Source organism: Somniosus microcephalus, chromosome 28, assembly GCF_052327205.1.
Source record: "Somniosus microcephalus isolate GS21.2 chromosome 28, FLI_Smic_1.0, whole genome shotgun sequence".
In the NCBI taxonomy this organism is placed as follows: Eukaryota; Metazoa; Chordata; class Chondrichthyes; order Squaliformes; family Somniosidae; genus Somniosus; species Somniosus microcephalus.
In genome coordinates this window covers 33,948,770-33,970,127 of record NC_141014.1, presented here as the reverse complement: position 1 = coordinate 33,970,127, position 21,358 = coordinate 33,948,770, and the positions used below count along the sequence as shown (strand labels likewise).

At 52.4% G+C, this 21,358-nt stretch overlaps 1 protein-coding gene across 1 annotated transcript in view; it reads left to right on the top strand.

The window, feature by feature from the left end:
- Nucleotides 1-21,358, top strand: part of LOC147099527 (SH3 and multiple ankyrin repeat domains protein 1-like) — a 92,355-nt gene that overhangs the window by 5,623 nt on the left and 65,374 nt on the right. Inside the window, exons 2-3 of the mRNA XM_085969756.1 lie at nt 495-610; nt 6,315-6,411. Of these exons, the coding sequence (XP_085825882.1) occupies nt 495-610; nt 6,315-6,411 (213 nt within the window). The remainder of the gene's footprint in view (nt 1-494; nt 611-6,314; nt 6,412-21,358) is intronic.

Below are 21,358 nucleotides of genomic sequence, written 5' to 3'. Positions count from 1 at the left end.
CTGAGGGTCTGAGAGAGTGAGGGGCCATGTCTGGTGTCTTGAGGGAGTGAGGGGCCGTGTCTGAGGGAGTGAGGGGCCATGTCTGAGGGAGTGAGGGGCCGTGTCTGAGGGTCTGAGAGAGTGAGGGGCCATGTCTGGTGTCTTGAGGGAGTGAGGGGCCGTGTCTGGTGTCTTGAGGGAGTGAGGGGCCGTGTCTGGTGTCTGAGGGTCTGAGGGAGTCGGGGGAGATTCTGAGGGAGTCAGGGGAGGGTCTGAGGGAGTCGGGGGGTCTGAGAGGGAGTCGGGGGGTCTGAGAGGGAGTGAGGTGGGGTGTCTGTCACTGTGAGGAAGGGGGGAGTCTCTGAACAGTGAGGAAATGGCAGGGAAAGTTTTCTGGGAGTTAGAGACTGAATGATGTGAGGAGATTGGAGCACCGGACTGGCTGTAACCGCCCTCCCTGCGCCTCCTCGGATGAACTGCTCCGACCTCACCGACCTTCTCTGTTGCGCCCACAGACCGACTGGACGAAATATTGGCCGCGGCCCAGCAATCCATCGCCAACGAGAGCGCCAGCAGTCAGGCCAACGTGCCGAAGCCACGCACAGTCGCCAGAACCTTCTACGCTGCGGAGGTGAGTGTGTGCCTAAACCGAGGAGGGCACAGTGGACTAGGATAGGCCCAGGGGGAACTCCAGCACAAGGCTTACCTCTAGTGCCGAACATCTCTCCCCTGTGGCAATCTGTCTCTCCCCATCTCTTTCCCTTTCTCTCCCTCTCTTTTTCACTGTCTCTTTCCCTCTGACTCCTTGCTCTCGCTCTTCAACCTATCTCCCTCTCTCCCTCCTCTCTCTCCCCCTCCTCTCTCTCTCTCTCCCCTCCTCTCTCTCTCCCCTCCTCTCTCTCTCCCCCCTCCTCTCTCTCCCCCCTCCTCTCTCTCTCCCCCCTCCTCTCTCTCTCTCCCCCCTCCTCTCTCTCTCCCCCCTCCTCTCTCTCTCCCCCCTCCTCTCTCTCTCTCCCCTCCTCTCTCTCTCTCCCCTCCTCTCTCTCTCCCCCTCTCTCTCCCCCTCCTCTCTCTCTCTCCCCCCTCCTCTCTCTCTCTCCCCCTCCCCTCTCTCTCTCCCTCCTCTCTCCCCCTCCTCTCTCTCTCTCCCCTCCTCTCCCTCTCTCTCTCCCTCTCTCTCCCCCTCCTCTCTCTCTCTCCCCCTCCTCTCTCTCCCTCTCTCTCCCCCTCCTCTCTCTCCCTGCCCCCTCCTCTCTCTCTCTCCCCCTCCCCTCTCTCTCTCCCCCTCCTCTCTCTCCCTCTCTCTCCCCCTCCTCTCTCTCCCCCTCCTCTCTCTCTCTCTCCTCCTCTCTCTCTCTCCCCTCCTCTCTCTCTCTCCCCTCCTCTCTCTCTCTCCCCCTCCTCTCTCTCTCTCCCCTCCTCTCTCTCTCTCCCCTCCTCTCTCTCCCCCTCCTCTCTCTCCCCTCTCTCTCCCCCTCTCTCTCTCCCCTCCCCCTCTCTCTCTCCCCTCCTCTCTCTCTCCCCCCTCTCTCTCTCCCCCCTCTCTCTCTCCCCTCCTCTCTCTCTCCCCTCCTCTCTCTCTCCCCCCTCTCTCTCTCCCCTCTCTCTCTCCCCCTCCTCTCTCTCTCCCTCCTCTCTCTCTCTCTCCCCTCCTCTCTCTCTCCCCTCCTCTCTCTCTCCCCCTCCTCTCTCTCTCTCCCCTCCCCTCTCTCTCCCCCTCCTCTCTCTCTCTCCCCTCCTCTCTCTCTCTCCCCCTCCTCTCTCTCTCCCCTCCTCTCTCTCCCCCTCCTCTCTCTCTCTCCCCCTCCTCTCTCTCTCCTCCTCTCTCTCTCCCCTCCTCTCTCTCTCCCCCTCTCTCTCTCTCTCCCCTCTCTCTCTCCCCTCCTCTCTCTCTCCCCTCCTCTCTCTCCCCCTCCTCTCTCTCTCCCCCTCCTCTCTCTCTCCCTCCTCTCTCTCTCCCTCCTCTCTCTCTCTCTCCCTCCTCTCTCTCTCTCCCCCTCCCCTCTCTCTCTCCCCCTCCTCTCTCTCTCCCCTCCTCTCTCCCCTCCTCTCTCTCTCCCCCTCTCTCTCTCTCTCCCCTCTCTCTCTCCCCCTCCTCCCTCTCTCCCCTCCTCTCTCTCCCCTCCTCTCTCTCCCCCTCCTCTCTCTCTCCCCCTCCTCTCTCTCTCTCCCCTCCTCTCTCTCTCCCCTCCTCTCTCCCTCCTCTCTCTCTCTCCCCCTCCCCTCTCTCTCTCCCCCTCCTCTCTCTCTCCCTCCTCTCTCTCTCTCCCTCCTCTCTCTCTCTCCCCCTCCTCTCTCTCTCTCCCCCTCCTCTCTTTCTCTCCCCCTCCTCTCTCTCTCCCCCTCCTCTCTCTCTCTCCCCCTCCTCTCTTTCTCTCCCCCTCCTCTCTCTCCCCCCTCCTCTCTCTCTCCCCTCCTCTCTCTCTCCCCCTCCTCTCTCTCTCTCCGCTCCTCTCGCTCTCTCTGCCCTCTCTCTCTCTCTCCCCCCTCCTCTCTCTCTCCCCCTCCTCTCTCCCTCCTCTCTCTCCTGTTGCTCCTATGCACTAATCCCTTTCCTCCATGCCCTCACCATTAGTGCTGAGGGGTTTGGGGAGCGCTGATTGCCCAATCTCATGATAAGGTTACAGTTCAGACACACTGTGCCATTGGCCTCAGTGCTCGCACTCCCAGCTCTGAGTCAGAGGCTCTCAGTTCAAGTTGTCCTTCAGTTGAGACTTAAAGCGAGGCTCTGTTAAAGGGGTGGCCAGAAACAACTGGAGGATCACCCCAGTGTGTGTGAGTGTGTGAGTCAGAGTGTGTGAGTGTGAGTGATTTAGTGAGTGAGTCTGAGTGAGTCTGAGTGTGAGTGTGCAAGTGAGGTGGAGTGTGTGAGTGTGGAGTGAGTGTGAGAGAGTGAGTGTGGAGTGAGTGTGAGTGATTTTCTGTGAGTGAGGAGTGTGTGAGTGAGTGATTGTGTGTGTGAGTGAGGGGGAGTGTGGAGTCTGTGAGTGAGTGTGAGTGAGTGTGCAAGTGTGTGAGTGCGAGTGTGAGTGTGGAGTGAGTGTGGACTGAGTGATTTTGTGTGAGTGAGTGTGAGTGATTGTGTGAGTGAGTGTGAGTATGTGTTTAAGTGAGTGAGTGTGTGGAGTGAGTGTGAGTGAGTATGTGTTTGAGTGTGGAGTGTGTGTGTGTGTGAGTGGTGAGTGTGAGTGAGTGTGAGTGTGGAGTGTGTGAGTGAGTATGTGTTTGTGTGTGAGTGTGCGAGTGTGAGTGTGAGTGAGTGTGAGTGCGAGTGAGTGTGCGAGTGAGTGTGAGTGCGAGTGAGTGTGTGAGTGCGAGTGAGTGTGAGTGTGTGAGTGCGAGTGAGTGAGTGAGTGCGAGTGTGAGTGAGTGAGTGTGCGAGTGTGAGTGAGTGCGAGTGTGAGTGAGTGAGTGTGCGAGTGTGAGTGTGTCAGTTCAATAATCCTTGTAAAGCGGATGTCACTAAGTTACCCCTAATTACTTGTAGGCATTTCATTAAAAGCCTCACTGACTGACTTTGCGCAATCATCGTTTACATCTACTGGCTGGGACAGATGGGAGCTGTTCACAGTTTCAGCTACATCTGCAGTAAATTAATTAATAATTGAACAGAAGGCTCTTTTGATGTCTTTTTAAAAAAATGCAGATTTGCCAATTGTCAGAAGAGAATATAAATGTCCAGCTGCAGCGCCGCTAAAATCCTCTTGATGGCGATAGAGAGCAGTAGTTTTCAATAGCTCCTCAGCACCATCTGTGGGCTGTTCCTGGTACTGCAGCGGCCTCCTCCAATATTTACCCTTCCCTGTCCAAAGGCATTCACTCCTTCCAGGTCCCAGTGACACTGGTGCCTTGTCTAAATGGCTGTTATTTACAAGAGTTTTGATGCTTAACACTTATTAAACACGAGTGAGAAAGGAATAGAAAGTTATTCTGATAGAAAGCGAATTTCTATAGCGCCTTTCACGACCTCAGAACATCCCAAAGCGCTTTACAGCCAATGAAGTACTTTTGAAGTGTAGTCACTGTTGTAATGTGGGAAACGCGGCAGCCAATTTGCACACAGCAAGCTCCCACAACCAGCAATGTGATAATGAGCAGATAGTCTGTTTTTAGTGATGTTGGTTGAGGGATGAACTCCTTCAAATGCTGGCCGCGGGATCTTCAATGTCCACCTGAGAGAGCAGACGGGGGCCTCGGTTTAACGTCTCATCCGAAAGACGGCACCTCCGACAGCGTGGCGCTCCCTCAGCGCCGCGCTTTTTTTTTCATTCGTTCACGGGATGTGGGCGTCGCTGGCGAGGCCCAGCATTTATTGCCCATCCCGAGTTGCCCCTTGAGGAGGTGGCGGTGAGCCGCCTTCTTGAACCGTGTGGTGAAGGGACTCCCACTTGCTGATTGTATTAACACCACTTAAAGATTTGAACCTCGCGACGTCTCCCTAAAGTGTTCATCAGTCCGCCTGTCAGAAGATTGGAGAAGCTTGAGAAGGCTTGTACGGCGATGTGAGCGTCAGCCTAGATTTTTTGTGCTCGAGTCTTTGGAGTGCGGACTTGAACCCACGACCTTCTGACGCGGAGGCGAGAGAGCGCGGCTCGCTGAGCCACGGCTGACACCGTTAGATGAGATGGGGGATGTGCGGTGAGAGGAGGCACGTGTGGAGTACAAACACCGACACAGACCAGCCGGGCCGAGCGGCCTGTTTCTGTACTGTACGTTCTGTGAAGGTTGGGAGGGGGGGACAGAACCGGGCTCAGTACGGACAGAACCGTCTGCTGGGAGTGCGACCCGGCCCCTGTGGAACCCTACCCCAGTCGGCAGGGGCTTTGAGGGAGAACCATTGGAGCATGAAGCCCGCTGTTTGATTTCTGACACCAATCCGTTTATTGTGTTTGACCAAGTCCAGGTACACACAATGGGGGGAGAAATTCGGTATCGCTCCGTTTGGGGCGCGATTATCGGCCGGGCGCAAAGTTTAGCGCCTGGCGCTAATTATCGCCTCCGACTGCAAACTTGATTTCTATCGCCCCTGGAGGTGATTGGAGCGCTAAATCAGGTGCTACACACCTGTCTTAAGGCGCTAACGCCGAGGAGCGAGGCGCTACCTCAGAGCGCTGGCGAAGCTCATGTGACGTCAGTCAGCAATGGAACACAGACACACTGGCGCCGGCCAGTTCTTAAAGGGGAGGGTCGATCTTGCTCTCCATCCACATCCTGCTCATTGCAGCCTTGAATCTCGGCCTGGAGAGACCTGTACATCAAATCTGCTGGAAAGAACAATGGAGAGGCCCAGGGAAAGAGCTCAGAGTGCAGCCCCCACAGTCTCTTCTAAATCGATGCAAGGAAGGTCAAATCAAAATAAACCTGCAAAGTGCTGCTCAGTACCCAAAACTCCTTCACACAGCGTTGAATCTCTCCAGAAGTCTCTCTCTCTCTCTCAGAATGCGTGGTGCAAAAATGTCACCGACAAAAAAAGGCAGGAAGCGGTCACCTTTAAATAACGCTCCCCCAGTCCCTTTCTGACAGCAAAACGCTCCCCTCAACCTGTCGTTGCTAGCGGCAGGCGGTAAGGCAGGGGGGCGCCACTCAATATCCGGGCCGGGGCGTTGCGCACTCGACTGACGTCACGATCTGCCGGCGCAGGAGATCGTGGCGGTAGTGTTTAGCACCGCCGCAAAATGTCTGGTCAATTTCGCGAGCAGCGCTAACGGGAGGTGCACAGCAACCGAATTTTCCCTCCAATATCTTTTAAGCAGTAGAGACGTAACCCTCGTTGTTGTTCCTTTCCAATGCTGATTCTGCAACTTGTTACGAAAAGCTTGAGATCTTTATGGTCACGGAATACAGTCAGTGATAATTGATTATGGCTTGACAAGTGTTATTGTGAACAAGACCCCCCCCAGAAAGGATGTAATTCCTCCCAAACAGCAGATGCCAACTTGATACCGTCCTGTCCTATTGTCTCACTTCCGGGCTCAAGACTGCCTTGGTGAACTCATTCCCAATGTGGCCATGACACAAATCTTACAGAACCTGTCGTTACAGCAAACAGCTAAAGCACCGTGTCAGCTGAATTGTATCCAGCCAAATCCAACCCTAAATCATCCATTTCATTAAATAAAAAGAAACCAAAAACTTTAATCGCATGAGATTAAACCAAATCCTAATCCTACGTATATACGTATATACACAACTAAGGTACCTGACAATGGGCTGGGGAAGGTGTTACTGCGGCCGGTTTGAATTGAGGCCAGTCTGTTCCGAAGCCCGGGTTGATGAAGGCCGGCCCTAAAGCGGCCGTGGAGATTGCTAACCGCCCGTCCTGTTCTCTTCTCCAGCCGCTGTACGACCAGCAGGGGATGACGGCGATGGGGCCGCAAGTCAACTTCGACCGGCTGGCTGCACAACAAGGGCTGATGCGGCAGAAGTCGATGGGTGAGAGAGGATTGTGCTGCTCGCTGGGGGGCGGTGGGTGTATATCAGCAGGTCGGAAACAAGGAGCAGGAGGAGGCCGTTCAGCCCCTCCAGGCTGTTCCGCCATTCAATAAGATCACAGCCGATCTCCACTTTCCCGCACTATCCCCATATCCCTTGATTAATATCCAAAAATCTATCGATCTCTGTCTTGAATACACTCACCGACGGAGCCTCCACAGCCCTCTGGGGGAGAGAATTCCAAAGATTCACCGCCCTCTGAGTGAAGAAATTTCTCCTCATCCCAGTCCTGATTGACCCACCTTTGTTCCACATCCCTCGATACTGAGACCGATTGAGCTTCATCCTGAAGTTTTCCATTGACCCTCCCATCACCTAACGCCGCTCGGCGGAGAGAGTTCCAGATTTCTACTACCCTTTGTGTGAAGAGGTGCTTCCTGACATTAGACCAGTACTGTACCCCAGTGTTATACAGTGACAGACCTGTTCCCACCAGTACTGTACCCCAGTGTTATACAGTGACAGACCTGTACCCACCAGTACTGTACCCCAGTGTTATACAGTGACAGACCTGTACCCACCAGTACTGTACCCCAGTGTTATACAGTGACAGACCTGTACCCACCAGTACTGTACCCCAGTGTTATACAGTGACAGACCTGTACCCACCAGTACTGTACCCCAGTGTTACAGTGACAGACCTGTACCCACTGGTACTGTACCCACGTGTTATACAGTGACAGACCTGTACCCACCAGTACTGTACCCCAGTGTTATACAGTGACAGACCTGTACCCACCAGTACTGTACCCCGTGTTATACAGTGACAGACCTGTACCCACCAGTACTGTACCCCATGTTATACAGTAACAGACCTGTACCCCCAGTACTGTACCCCAGTGTTATACAGTGACAGACCTGTACCCACCAGTACTGTACCCCAGTGTTATACAGTGACAGACCTGTGCCCACCAGTACTGTACCCCAGTGTTATACAGTGTCAGACCTGTACCCACCAGTACTGTACCCCAGTGTTATACAGTGACAGACCTGTACCCACCAGTACTGTACCCCAGTGTTATACAGTGACAGACCTGTACCCACCAGTACTGTACCCCAGTGTTATACAGTGACAGACCTGTGCCCACCAGTACTGTACCCCAGTGTTATACAGTGACAGACCTGTACCCACCAGTACTGTACCCCAGTGTTATACAGTGACAGACCTGTACCCACCAGTACTGTACCCCAGTGTTATACAGTGACAGACCTGTACCCACCAGTATTGTACCCCAGTGTTATACAGTGACAGACCTGTACCCGCTGTACTGTACCCCAGTGTTATACAGTGGCAGACCTGTACCCACCAGTACTGTACCCCAGTGTTATACAGTGACAGACCTGTACCCACCAGTACTGTACCCCAGTGTTATACAGTGACAGACCTGTACCCACCAGTACTGTACCCCAGTGTTATACAGCGACAGACCTGTACCCACCAGTACTGTACCCCAGTGTTATACAGCGACAGACCTGTACCCACCAGTACTGTACCCCAGTGTTATACAGTGACAGACCTGTACCCACCAGTACTGTACCCCAGTGTTATACAACGACAGACCTGTACCCACCAGTACTGTACCCCAGTGTTATACAGCGACAGACCTGTACCCACCAGTACTGCACCCCAGTGTTGTACAGCGACAGACCTGTACCCCCCAGTACGGTACCCCAGTGTTATACAGTGAGAGACCTGTACCCACCAGTACTGTACCCCAGTGTTATACAGTGACAGACCTGTACCCACCAGTACTGTACCCCAGTGTTATACAGTGACAGACCTGTACCCACCAGTACTGTACCCCCGTGTTACACAGTGACAGACCTGTACCCACCAGTACTGTACCACAGTGTTATACAGTGACAGACCTGCACCCACCAGTACTGTACCCCAGTGTTATACAGTGACAGACCTGTACCCACCAGTACTGTACCCCAGTGTTATACAGTGACAGACCTGTACCCACCAGTACTGTAGCCCAGTGTTATACAGTGACAGACCTGTACCCACCAGTACTGTACCCCATGTTATACAGTAACAGACCTGTACCCCCAGTACTGTACCCCAGTGTTATACAGTGACAGACCTGTACCCACCAGTATTGTACCCCAGTGTTATACAGTGACAGACCTGTGCCCACCAGTACTGTACCCCAGTGTTATACAGTGTCAGACCTGTACCCATCAGTACTGTACCCCAGTGTTATACAGTGACAGACCTGTACCCACCAGTACTGTACCCCAGTGTTATACAGTGACAGACCTGTACCCACCAGTACTGTACCCCAGTGTTATACAGTGACAGACCTGTGCCCACCAGTACTGTACCCCAGTGTTATACAGTGACAGACCTGTGCCCACCAGTACTGTACCCCAGTGTTATACAGTGACAGACCTGTACCCACCAGTACTGTACCCCAGTGTTATACAGTGACAGACCTGTACCCACCAGTACTGTACCCCAGTGTTATACAGTGACAGACCTGTACCCGCTGTACTGTACCCCAGTGTTATACAGTGGCAGACCTGTACCCACCAGTACTGTACCCCAGTGTTATACAGTGACAGACCTGTACCCACCAGTACTGTACCCCAGTGTTATACAGTGACAGACCTGTACCCACCAGTACTGTACCCCAGTGTTATACAGCGACAGACCTGTACCCACCAGTACTGTACCCCAGTGTTATACAGCGACAGACCTGTACCCACTAGTACTGTACCCCAGTGTTATACAGTGACAGACCTGTACCCACCAGTACTGTACCCCAGTGTTATACAGCGACAGACCTGTACCCACCAGTACTGTACCCCAGTGTTATACAGCGACAGACCTGTACCCACCAGTACTGCACCCCAGTGTTGTACAGCGACAGACCTGTACCCCCCAGTACGGTACCCCAGTGTTATACAGTGACAGACCTGTACCCACCAGTACTGTACCCCAGTGTTATACAGTGACAGACCTGTACCCACCAGTACTGTACCCCAGTGTTATACAGTGACAGACCTGTACCCACCAGTACTGTACCCCCGTGTTACACAGTGACAGACCTGTACCCACCAGTACTGTACCACAGTGTTATACAGTGACAGACCTGTACCCACCAGTACTGTACCCCCGTGTTACACAGTGACAGACCTGTACCCCCCAGTACTGTACCCCAGTGTTATACAGAGACAGACCTGTACCCACCAGTACTGTACCCCAGTGTTATACAGTGACAGACCTGTACCCACCAGTACTGTACCCCAGTGTTATACAGTGACAGACCTGTACCCACCAGTACTGTACCCCAGTGTTATACAGTGACAGACCTGTACCCACCAGTACTGTACCCCCGTGTTACACAGTGACAGACCTGTACCCCCCAGTACTGTACCCCAATGTTATACAGTGACAGACCTGTCCCCACCGGTACTGTACCCCAGTGTTATACAGTGACAGACCTGTACCCACCAGTACTGTACCCCAGTGTTATACAGTGACAGACCTGTACCCCCCAGTACTGTACCCCAGTGTTATACAGTGACAGACCTGTACCCACCAGTACTGTACCCCAGTGTTATACAGTGACAGACCTGTACCCACCAGTACTGTACCCCAGTGTTATACAGTGACAGACCTGTACCCCCCAGTACTGTATCCCAGTGTTATACAGTGACAGACCTGTACCCACCGGTACTGTACCCCAGTGTTATACAGTGACAGACCTGTCCCCACCGGTACTGTACCCCAGTGTTATACAGTGACAGACCTGTCCGCACCGGTACTGTACCCCAGTGTTACACAGTGACAGACCTGTACCCACCAGTACTGTACCCCAGTGTTATACAGTGAGAGACCTGTACCCACCAGAACTGTACCCCAGTGTTATACAGTGACAGACCTGTGCCCACCAATACTGTACCCCAGTGTTATACAGTGACAGACCTGTACCCACCAGTACTGTACCCCAGTGTTATACAGTGACAGACCTGTGCCCACCAGTACTGTACCCCAGTGTTATACAGTGACACACCTGTCCCCACCGGTACTGTACCCCAGTGTTATACAGTGACAGACCTGTACCCACCAGTACTGTACCCCAGTGTTATACAGTGACAGACCTGTACCCCCCAGTACTGTACCCCAGTGTTATACAGTGACAGACCTGTACCCACCAGTACTGTATCCCAGTGTAATACAGTGACAGACCTGTCCCCACCGGCACTGTACCCCAGTGTTATACAGTGACAGACCTGTACCCACCAGTACTGTACCCCAGTGTTATACAGTGACAGACCTGTCCCCACCGGTACTGTACCCCAGTGTTACACAGTGACAGACCTTTACCCACCAGTACTGTACCCCAGTGTTATACAGTTACAGACCTGTACCAACCGGTACTGTACCCCAGTGTTATAAAGTGACAGACCTGTCCCCACCGGTACTGTACCCCAGTGTTACACAGTGACAGACCTGTACCCACCAGTACTGTACGCCAGTGTTACACAGTGACAGACCTGTACCCACCAGTACTGTACCCCAGTGTTATACAGTGACAGACCTGTACCCACCAGTACTGTACCCCAGTGTTATACAGAGACAGACCTGTACCCACCAGTACTGTACCCCAGTGTTATACAGTGACAGACCTGTCCCCACCAGTACTGTACCCCCGTGTTACACAGTGACAGACCTGTACCCCCCAGTACTGTACCCCAATGTTAGACAGTGACAGACCTGTCCCCACCGGTACTGTACCCCAGTGTTATACAGTGACAGACCTGTACCCACCAGTACTGTACCCCAGTGTTATACAGTGACAGACCTGTACCCACCAGTACTGTACCCCAGTGTTATACAGTGACAGACCTGTACCCCCCAGTACTGTACCCCAGTGTTATACAGTGACAGACCTGTACCCACCGGTACTGTACCCCAGTGTTATACAGTGACAGACCTGTCCCCACCGGTACTGTACCCCAGTGTTATACAGTGACAGACCTGTCCCCACCGGTACTGTACCCCAGTGTTACACAGTGACAGACCTGTACCCACCAGTACTGTACCCCAGTGTTATACAGTGAGAGACCTGTACCCACCAGTACTGTACCCCAGTGTTATACAGTGACAGACCTGTGCCCACCAGTACTGTACCCCAGTGTTATACAGTGACAGACCTGTCCCCACCGGTACTGTACCCCAGTGTTATACAGTGACAGACCTGTACCCACCAGTACTGTACCCCAGTGTTATACAGTTACAGACCTGTACCAACCGGTACTGTACCCCAGTGTTATACAGTGACAGACCTGTCCCCACCGGTACTGTACCCCAGTGTTACACAGTGACAGACCTGTACCCACCAGTACTGTACGCCAGTGTTACACAGTGACAGACGTGTACCCACCAGTACTGTACCCCAGTGTTGTACAGTGACAGACCTGTACCCACCAGTACTGTACCCCAGTGTTATACAGAGACAGACCTGTACCCACCAGTACTGTACCCCAGTGTTACACAGTGACAGACCTGTACCCACCAGTACTGTACGCCAGTGTTATACAGTGACAGACCTGTACCCACCAATACTGTACCCCAGTGTTATACAGTGACAGCCCTGTACCCACCAGTACTGTACCCCAGTGTTATACAGTGACAGACCTGTACCCACCAGTACTATACCCCCATGATATACAGTGACAGACCTGTACCCACCAGTACTGTACCCCAGTGTTATACAGTGACAGACCTGTACCAACCAGCACTGTACCCCAGTGTTATACAGTGACAGACCTGTGCCCACCAGTACTGTACCCCAGTGTTATACAGTGACAGACCTGTACCCACCAGTACTGTACCCCAGTGTAATACACAGACAGACCTGTACCCACCAGTACTGTACCCGTGTTATACAGTGACAGACCTGTACCCACCAGTACTGTACCCCAGTGTTATACAGTGACAGACCTGTACCCACCAGTACTGTACCCCAGTGTTATACAGTGACAGACCTGTACCCACCAGTACTGTACCCCATGTTATACAGTAACAGACCTGTACCCCCAGTACTGTACCCCAGTGTTATACAGTGACAGACCTGTACCCACCAGTACTGTACCCCAGTGTTATACAGTGACAGACCTGTGCCCACCAGTACTGTACCCCAGTGTTATACAGTGTCAGACCTGTACCCATCAGTACTGTACCCCAGTGTTATACAGTGACAGACCTGTACCCACCAGTACTGTACCCCAGTGTTATACAGTGACAGACCTGTACCCACCAGTACTGTACCCCAGTGTTATACAGTGACAGACCTGTACCCGCTGTACTGTACCCCAGTGTTATACAGTGGCAGACCTGTACCCACCAGTACTGTACCCCAGTGTTATACAGTGACAGACCTGTACCCACCAGTACTGTACCCCAGTGTTATACAGTGACAGACCTGTACCCACCAGTACTGTACCCCAGTGTTATACAGCGACAGACCTGTACCCACCAGTACTGTACCCCAGTGTTATACAGCGACAGACCTGTACCCCCCAGTACTGTACCCCAGTGTTATACAGAGACAGACCTGTACCCACCAGTACTGTACCCCAGTGTTATACAGTGACAGACCTGTACCCACCAGTACTGTACCCCAGTGTTATACAGTGACAGACCTGTACCCACCAGTACTGTACCCCAGTGTTATACAGTGACAGACCTGTACCCACCAGTACTGTACCCCCGTGTTACACAGTGACAGACCTGTACCCCCCAGTACTGTACCCCAATGTTATACAGTGACAGACCTGTCCCCACCGGTACTGTACCCCAGTGTTATACAGTGACAGACCTGTACCCACCAGTACTGTACCCCAGTGTTATACATTGACAGACCTGTACCCCCCAGTACTGTACCCCAGTGTTATACAGTGACAGACCTGTACCCACCAGTACTGTACCCCAGTGTTATACAGTGACAGACCTGTACCCACCAGTACTGTACCCCAGTGTTATACAGTGACAGACCTGTACCCCCCAGTACTGTATCCCAGTGTTATACAGTGACAGACCTGTACCCACCGGTACTGTACCCCAGTGTTATACAGTGACAGACCTGTCCCCACCGGTACTGTACCCCAGTGTTATACAGTGACAGACCTGTCCCCACCGGTACTGTACCCCAGTGTTACACAGTGACAGACCTGTACCCACCAGTACTGTACCCCAGTGTTATACAGTGAGAGACCTGTACCCACCAGAACTGTACCCCAGTGTTATACAGTGACAGACCTGTGCCCACCAATACTGTACCCCAGTGTTATACAGTGACAGACCTGTACCCACCAGTACTGTACCCCAGTGTTATACAGTGACAGACCTGTGCCCACCAGTACTGTACCCCAGTGTTATACAGTGACACACCTGTCCCCACCGGTACTGTACCCCAGTGTTATACAGTGACAGACCTGTACCCACCAGTACTGTACCCCAGTGTTATACAGTGACAGACCTGTACCCCCCAGTACTGTACCCCAGTGTTATACAGTGACAGACCTGTACCCACCAGTACTGTACCCCAGTGTAATAAAGTGACAGACCTGTCCCCACCGGCACTGTACCCCAGTGTTATACAGTGACAGACCTGTACCCAACAGTACTGTACCCCAGTGTTATACAGTGACAGACCTGTACCCACCAGTACTATACCCCCATGATATACAGTGACAGACCTGTACCCACCAGTACTGTACCCCAGTGTTATACAGTGACAGACCTGTACCAACCAGCACTGTACCCCAGTGTTATACAGTGACAGACCTGTGCCCACCAGTACTGTACCCCAGTGTTATACAGTGACAGACCTGTACCCACCAGTACTGTACCCCAGTGTAATACACAGACAGACCTGTACCCACCAGTACTGTACCCCAGTTTTATACAGTGACAGACCTGTACCCACCAGTACTGCACCCCAGTGTTATACAGTGACAGACCTGTACCCACCAGTACTGTACCCCAGTGTTATACAGTGACAGACCTGTACCCACCAGAACTGTACCCCATGTTATACAGTAACAGACCTGTACCCCCAGTACTGTACCCCAGTGTTATACAGTGACAGACCTGTACCCACCAGTACTGTACCCCAGTGTTATACAGTGACAGACCTGTGCCCACCAGTACTGTACCCCAGTGTTATACAGTGTCAGACCTGTACCCATCAGTACTGTACCCCAGTGTTATACAGTGACAGACCTGTACCCACCAGTACTGTACCCCAGTGTTATACAGTGACAGACCTGTACCCACCAGTACTGTACCCCAGTGTTATACAGTGACAGACCTGTGCCCACCAGTACTGTACCCCAGTGTTATACAGTGACAGACCTGTGCCCACCAGTACTGTACCCCAGTGTTATACAGTGACAGACCTGTACCCACCAGTACTGTACCCCAGTGTTATACAGTGACAGACCTGTACCCACCAGTACTGTACCCCAGTGTTATACAGTGACAGACCTGTACCCGCTGTACTGTACCCCAGTGTTATACAGTGGCAGACCTGTACCCACCAGTACTGTACCCCAGTGTTATACAGTGACAGACCTGTACCCACCAGTACTGTACCCCAGTGTTATACAGTGACAGACCTGTACCCACCAGTACTGTACCCCAGTGTTATACAGTGACAGACCTGTACCCACCAGTACTGTACCCCAGTGTAATACACAGACAGACCTGTACCCACCAGTACTGTACCCCAGTGTTATACAGTGACAGACCTGTACCCACCAGTACTGTACCCCAGTGTTATACAGTGACAGACCTGTACCCACCAGTACTGTACCCCAGTGTTATACAGTGACAGACCTGTACCCACCAGTACTGTACCCCATGTTATACAGTAACAGACCTGTACCCCCAGTACTGTACCCCAGTGTTATACAGTGACAGACCTGTACCCACCAGTACTGTACCCCAGTGTTATACAGTGACAGACCTGTGCCCACCACCAGTACTGTACCCCAGTGTTATACAGTGTCAGACCTGTACCCATCAGTACTGTACCCCAGTGTTATACAGTGACAGACCTGTACCCACCAGTACTGTACCCCAGTGTTATACAGTGACAGACCTGTACCCACCAGTACTGTACCCCAGTGTTATACAGTGACAGACCTGTGCCCACCAGTACTGTACCCCAGTGTTATACAGTGACAGACCTGTGCCCACCAGTACTGTACCCCAGTGTTATACAGTGACAGACCTGTACCCACCAGTACTGTACCCCAGTGTTATACAGTGACAGACCTGTACCCACCAGTACTGTACCCCAGTGTTATACAGTGACAGACCTGTACCCGCTGTACTGTACCCCAGTGTTATACAGTGGCAGACCTGTACCCACCAGTACTGTACCCCAGTGTTATACAGTGACAGACCTGTACCCACCAGTACTGTACCCCAGTGTTATACAGTGACAGACCTGTACCCACCAGTACTGTACCCCAGTGTTATACAGCGACAGACCTGTACCCACCAGTACTGTACCCCAGTGTTATACAGCGACAGACCTGTACCCCCCAGTACTGTACCCCAGTGTTATACAGAGACAGACCTGTACCCACCAGTACTGTACCCCAGTGTTATACAGTGACAGACCTGTACCCACCAGTACTGTACCCCAGTGTTATACAGTGACAGACCTGTACCCACCAGTACTGTACCCCAGTGTTATACAGTGACAGACCTGTACCCCCCAGTACTGTATCCCAGTGTTATACAGTGACAGACCTGTACCCACCGGTACTGTACCCCAGTGTTATACAGTGACAGACCTGTCCCCACCGGTACTGTACCCCCAGTGTTATACAGTGACAGACCTGTCCCCACCGGTACTGTACCCCAGTGTTACACAGTGACAGACCTGTACCCACCAGTACTGTACCCCAGTGTTATACAGTGAGAGACCTGTACCCACCAGAACTGTACCCCAGTGTTATACAGTGACAGACCTGTGCCCACCAATACTGTACCCCAGTGTTATACAGTGACAGACCTGTACCCACCAGTACTGTACCCCAGTGTTATACAGTGACAGACCTGTGCCCACCAGTACTGTACCCCAGTGTTATACAGTGACACACCTGTCCCCACCGGTACTGTACCCCAGTGTTATACAGTGACAGACCTGTACCCACCAGTACTGTACCCCAGTGTTATACAGTGACAGACCTGTACCCCCCAGTACTGTACCCCAGTGTTATACAGTGACAGACCTGTACCCACCAGTACTGTACCCCAGTGTAATAAAGTGACAGACCTGTCCCCACCGGCACTGTACCCCAGTGTTATACAGTGACAGACCTGTACCCACCAGTACTGTACCCCAGTGTTATACAGTGACAGACCTGTACCCACCAGTACTATACCCCCATGATATACAGTGACAGACCTGTACCCACCAGTACTGTACCCCAGTGTTATACAGTGACAGACCTGTACCAACCAGCACTGTACCCCAGTGTTATACATTGACAGACCTGTGCCCACCAGTACTGTACCCCAGTGTTATACAGTGACAGACCTGTACCCACCAGTACTGTACCCCAGTGTAATACACAGACAGACCTGTACCCACCAGTACTGTACCCCAGTGTTATACAGTGACAGACCTGTACCCACCAGTACTGTACCCCAGTGTTATACAGTGACAGACCTGTACCCACCAGTACTGTACCCCAGTGTTATACAGTGACAGACCTGTACCCACCAGTACTGTACCCCATGTTATACAGTAACAGACCTGTACCCCCAGTACTGTACCCCAGTGTTATACAGTGACAGACCTGTACCCACCAGTACTGTACCCCAGTGTTATACAGTGACAGACCTGTGCCCACCAGTACTGTACCCCAGTGTTATACAGTGTCAGACCTGTACCCATCAGTACTGTACCCCAGTGTTATACAGTGACAGACCTGTACCCACCAGTACTGTACCCCAGTGTTATACAGTGACCGACCTGTACCCACCAGTACTGTACCCCAGTGTTATACAGTGACAGACCTGTGCCCACCAGTACTGTACCCCAGTGTTATACAGTGACAGACCTGTGCCCACCAGTACTGTACCCCAGTGTTATACAGTGACAGACCTGTACCCACCAGTACTGTACCCCAGTGTTATACAGTGACAGACCTGTACCCACCAGTACTGTACCCCAGTGTTATACAGTGACAGACCTGTACCCGCTGTACTGTACCCCAGTGTTATACAGTGGCAGACCTGTACCCACCAGTACTGTACCCCAGTGTTATACAGTGACAGACCTGTACCCACCAGTACTGTACCCCAGTGTTATACAGAGACAGACCTGTACCCACCAGTACTGTACCCCAGTGTTATACAGTGACAGACCTGTACCCACCAGTACTGTACCCCAGTGTTATACAGTGACAGACCTGTACCCACCAGTACTGTACCCCAGTGTTATACAGTGACAGACCTGTACCCACCAGTACTGTACCCCCGTGTTACACAGTGACAGACCTGTACCCCCCAGTACTGTACCCCAATGTTATACAGTGACAGACCTGTCCCCACCGGTACTGTACCCCAGTGTTATACAGTGACAGACCTGTACCCACCAGTACTGTATCCCAGTGTTATACAGTGACAGACCTGTACCCACCAGTACTGTACCCCCGTGTTATAGAGTGACAGACCTGTACCCACCAGTACTGTACCCCAGTGTTATACAGTGACAGACCTGTACCCACCAGTACTGTACCCCAGTGTTATACAGTGACAGACCTGTACTCACCAGTACTATACCCCCATGATATACAGTGACAGACCTGTACCCACCAGTGCTGTACCCCAGTGTTATACAGTGACAGACCTGTACCAACCAGCACTGTACCCCAGTGTTATACAGTGACAGACCTGTGCCCACCAGTACTGTACCCCAGTGTTATACAGTGACAGACCTGTACCCACCAGTACTGTACCCAGTGTAATACACAGACAGACCTGTACCCACCAGTACTGTACCCCCGTGTTACACAGTGACAGACCTGCACCCACCAGTACTGTACCCCAGTGTTACACAGTGACAGACCTGCACCCACCAGTACTGTACCCCAGTGTTATACAGTGACAGACCTGTGCCCACCAGTACTGTACCCCAGTGTTATACACTGTCAGACCTGTGCCCACCAGTACTGTACCCCAGTGTTATACAGTGACAGACCTGTACCCACCAGTACTGTACCCCAGTGTTATACAGTGACAGACCTGTGCCCACCAGTACTGTACCCCAGTATTATACAGTGACAGACCTGTACCCACCAGTACTGTACCCCAGTGTTATACAGTGACAGACCTGTGCCCACCAGTACTGTACCCCCGTGTTATACAGTGACAGACCTGTACCCACCAGTACTGTACCCCAGGGTTATACAGTGACAGACCTGTACCCACCAGTACTGTACCCCAGTGTTATACAGTGACAGACCTATACCCACCAGTACTGTACCCCCGTGTTATACAGTGACAGACCTGTACCCACCAGTACTGTACCCCAGTGTTATACAGTGACAGACCTGTGCCCACCAGTACTGTACCCCAGTGTTATACAGTGACAGACCCGTACCCACCAGTGCTGTACCCCAGTGTTATACAGTGACAGACCTGTACCCACCAGTACTGTACCCCAGTGTTATACAGTGACAGACCTGTGCCCACCAGTACTGTACCCCAGTGTTATACAGTGACAGACCTGTACCCACCAGTACTGTACCCCAGTGTTATACAGTGACAGACCTGTACCCACCAGTACTGTACCCCAGTGTTATACAGTGACAGACCTGCACCCACCAGTACTGTGCCCCAGTGTTATACAGTGACAGACCTGTACCCACCAGTACTGTACCCCAGTGTTATACAGTGATAGACCTGTACCCACCAGTACTGTACCCCAGTGTTATACAGTGACAGACCTGTACCCACCAGTACTGTACCCCAGTGTTATACAGTGACAGACCTGTGCCCACCAGTACTGTACCCCCGTGTTATACAGTGACAGACCTGTACCCCCAGTACTGTACCCCAGTGTTATACACTGACAGACCTGTACCCACCAGTACTGTACCCCAGTGTTACACAGTGACAGACCTGCACCCACCAGTACTGTACCCCAGTGTTATACACTGACAGACCTGTATCCACCAGTGCTGTACCCCAGTGTTATACAGTGACAGACCTGTACCCAGCAGTACTGTACCCCAGTGTTATACAGTGACAGACCTGTACCCACCAGTACTGTACCCCAGTGTTATACACTGACAGACCTGTACCCACCAGTACTGTACCCCAGTGTTATACAGTGACAGACCTGTCCCCACCAGTACTGTACCCCAGTGTTATACAGTGACAGACCTGTACCCACCAGTACTATACCCCAGCGTTATACAGTGACAGACCTATGCCCACCAGTACTGTACCCCAGTGATACACAGTGACAGACCTGTACCCACCAGGACTATACCCCAGTGTTATACAGTGACAGACCTATGCCCACCAGTACTGTACCCCAGTGTTACACAGTGACAGACCTGTACCCACCAGTACTGTACCCCAGTGTTACACAGTGACAGACCTGTGCCCACCAGTACTGTACCCCAGTGTAACACAGTGACAGACCAGTACCCACCAGTACTGTACCCCCGTGTTACACAGTGACAGACCAGTACCCACCAGTACTGTACCCCCGTGTTACACAGTGACAGACCTGCCCACCAGTACTGTACCCCAGTGTTATACAGTGACAGACCTGTGCCCACCAGTACTGTACCCCGTGTTACACAGTGACAGACCTGCACCCACCAGTACTGTACCCCCGTGTTATACAGTGACAGACGTGTACCCACCAGTACTGTACCCCCATGTTATACAGTGACAGACCTGTACCCACCAGTACTGGACCCCAGTGTTATACAGTGACAGACCAGTACCGACCAGTACTGTACCCCCGTGTTATACAGTGACAGACCTGTACGCACCAGTACTGTACCCCAGTGTAATACAGTGACAGACCTGTACCCACCAGTACTGTATCCCAGTGTTATACAGTGACAGACCTGTACCCAGCAGTACTGTACCCCCGTGTTATAGAGTGACAGACCTGTACCCACCAGTACTGTACCCCAGTGTTATACAGTGACAGACCTGTACCCACCAGTACTGTACCCCAGTGTTATACAGTGACAGACCTGTACTCACCAGTACTCTACCCCCATGATATACAGTGAGAGACCTGTACCAACCAGTACTGTACCCCAGTGTTATACAGTGACAGACCTGTACCAACCAGCACTGTACCCCAGTGTTATACAGTGACAGACCTGTGCCCACCAGTACTGTACCCCAGTGTTATACAGTGACAGACCTGTACCCACCAGTACTGTACCCCAGTGTAATACACAGACAGACCTGTACCCACCAGTACTGTACCCCCGTGTTACACAGTGACAGACCTGCACCCACCAGTACTGTACCCCAGTGTTACACAGTGACAGACCTGCACCCACCAGTACTGTACCCCAGTGTTATACAGTGACAGACCTGTGCCCACCAGTACTGTACCCCAGTGTTATACACTGACAGACCTGTGCCCACCAGCACTGTACCCCAGTGTTATACAGTGACAGACCTGTACCCACCAGTACTGTACCCCAGTGTTATACAGTGACAGACCTGTGCCCACCAGTACTGTACCCCAGTATTATACAGTGACAGACCTGTACCCACCAGTACTGTACCCCAGTGTTATACAGTGACAGACCTGTGCCCACCAGTACTGTACCCCCGTGTTATGCAGTGACAGACCTGTACCCACCA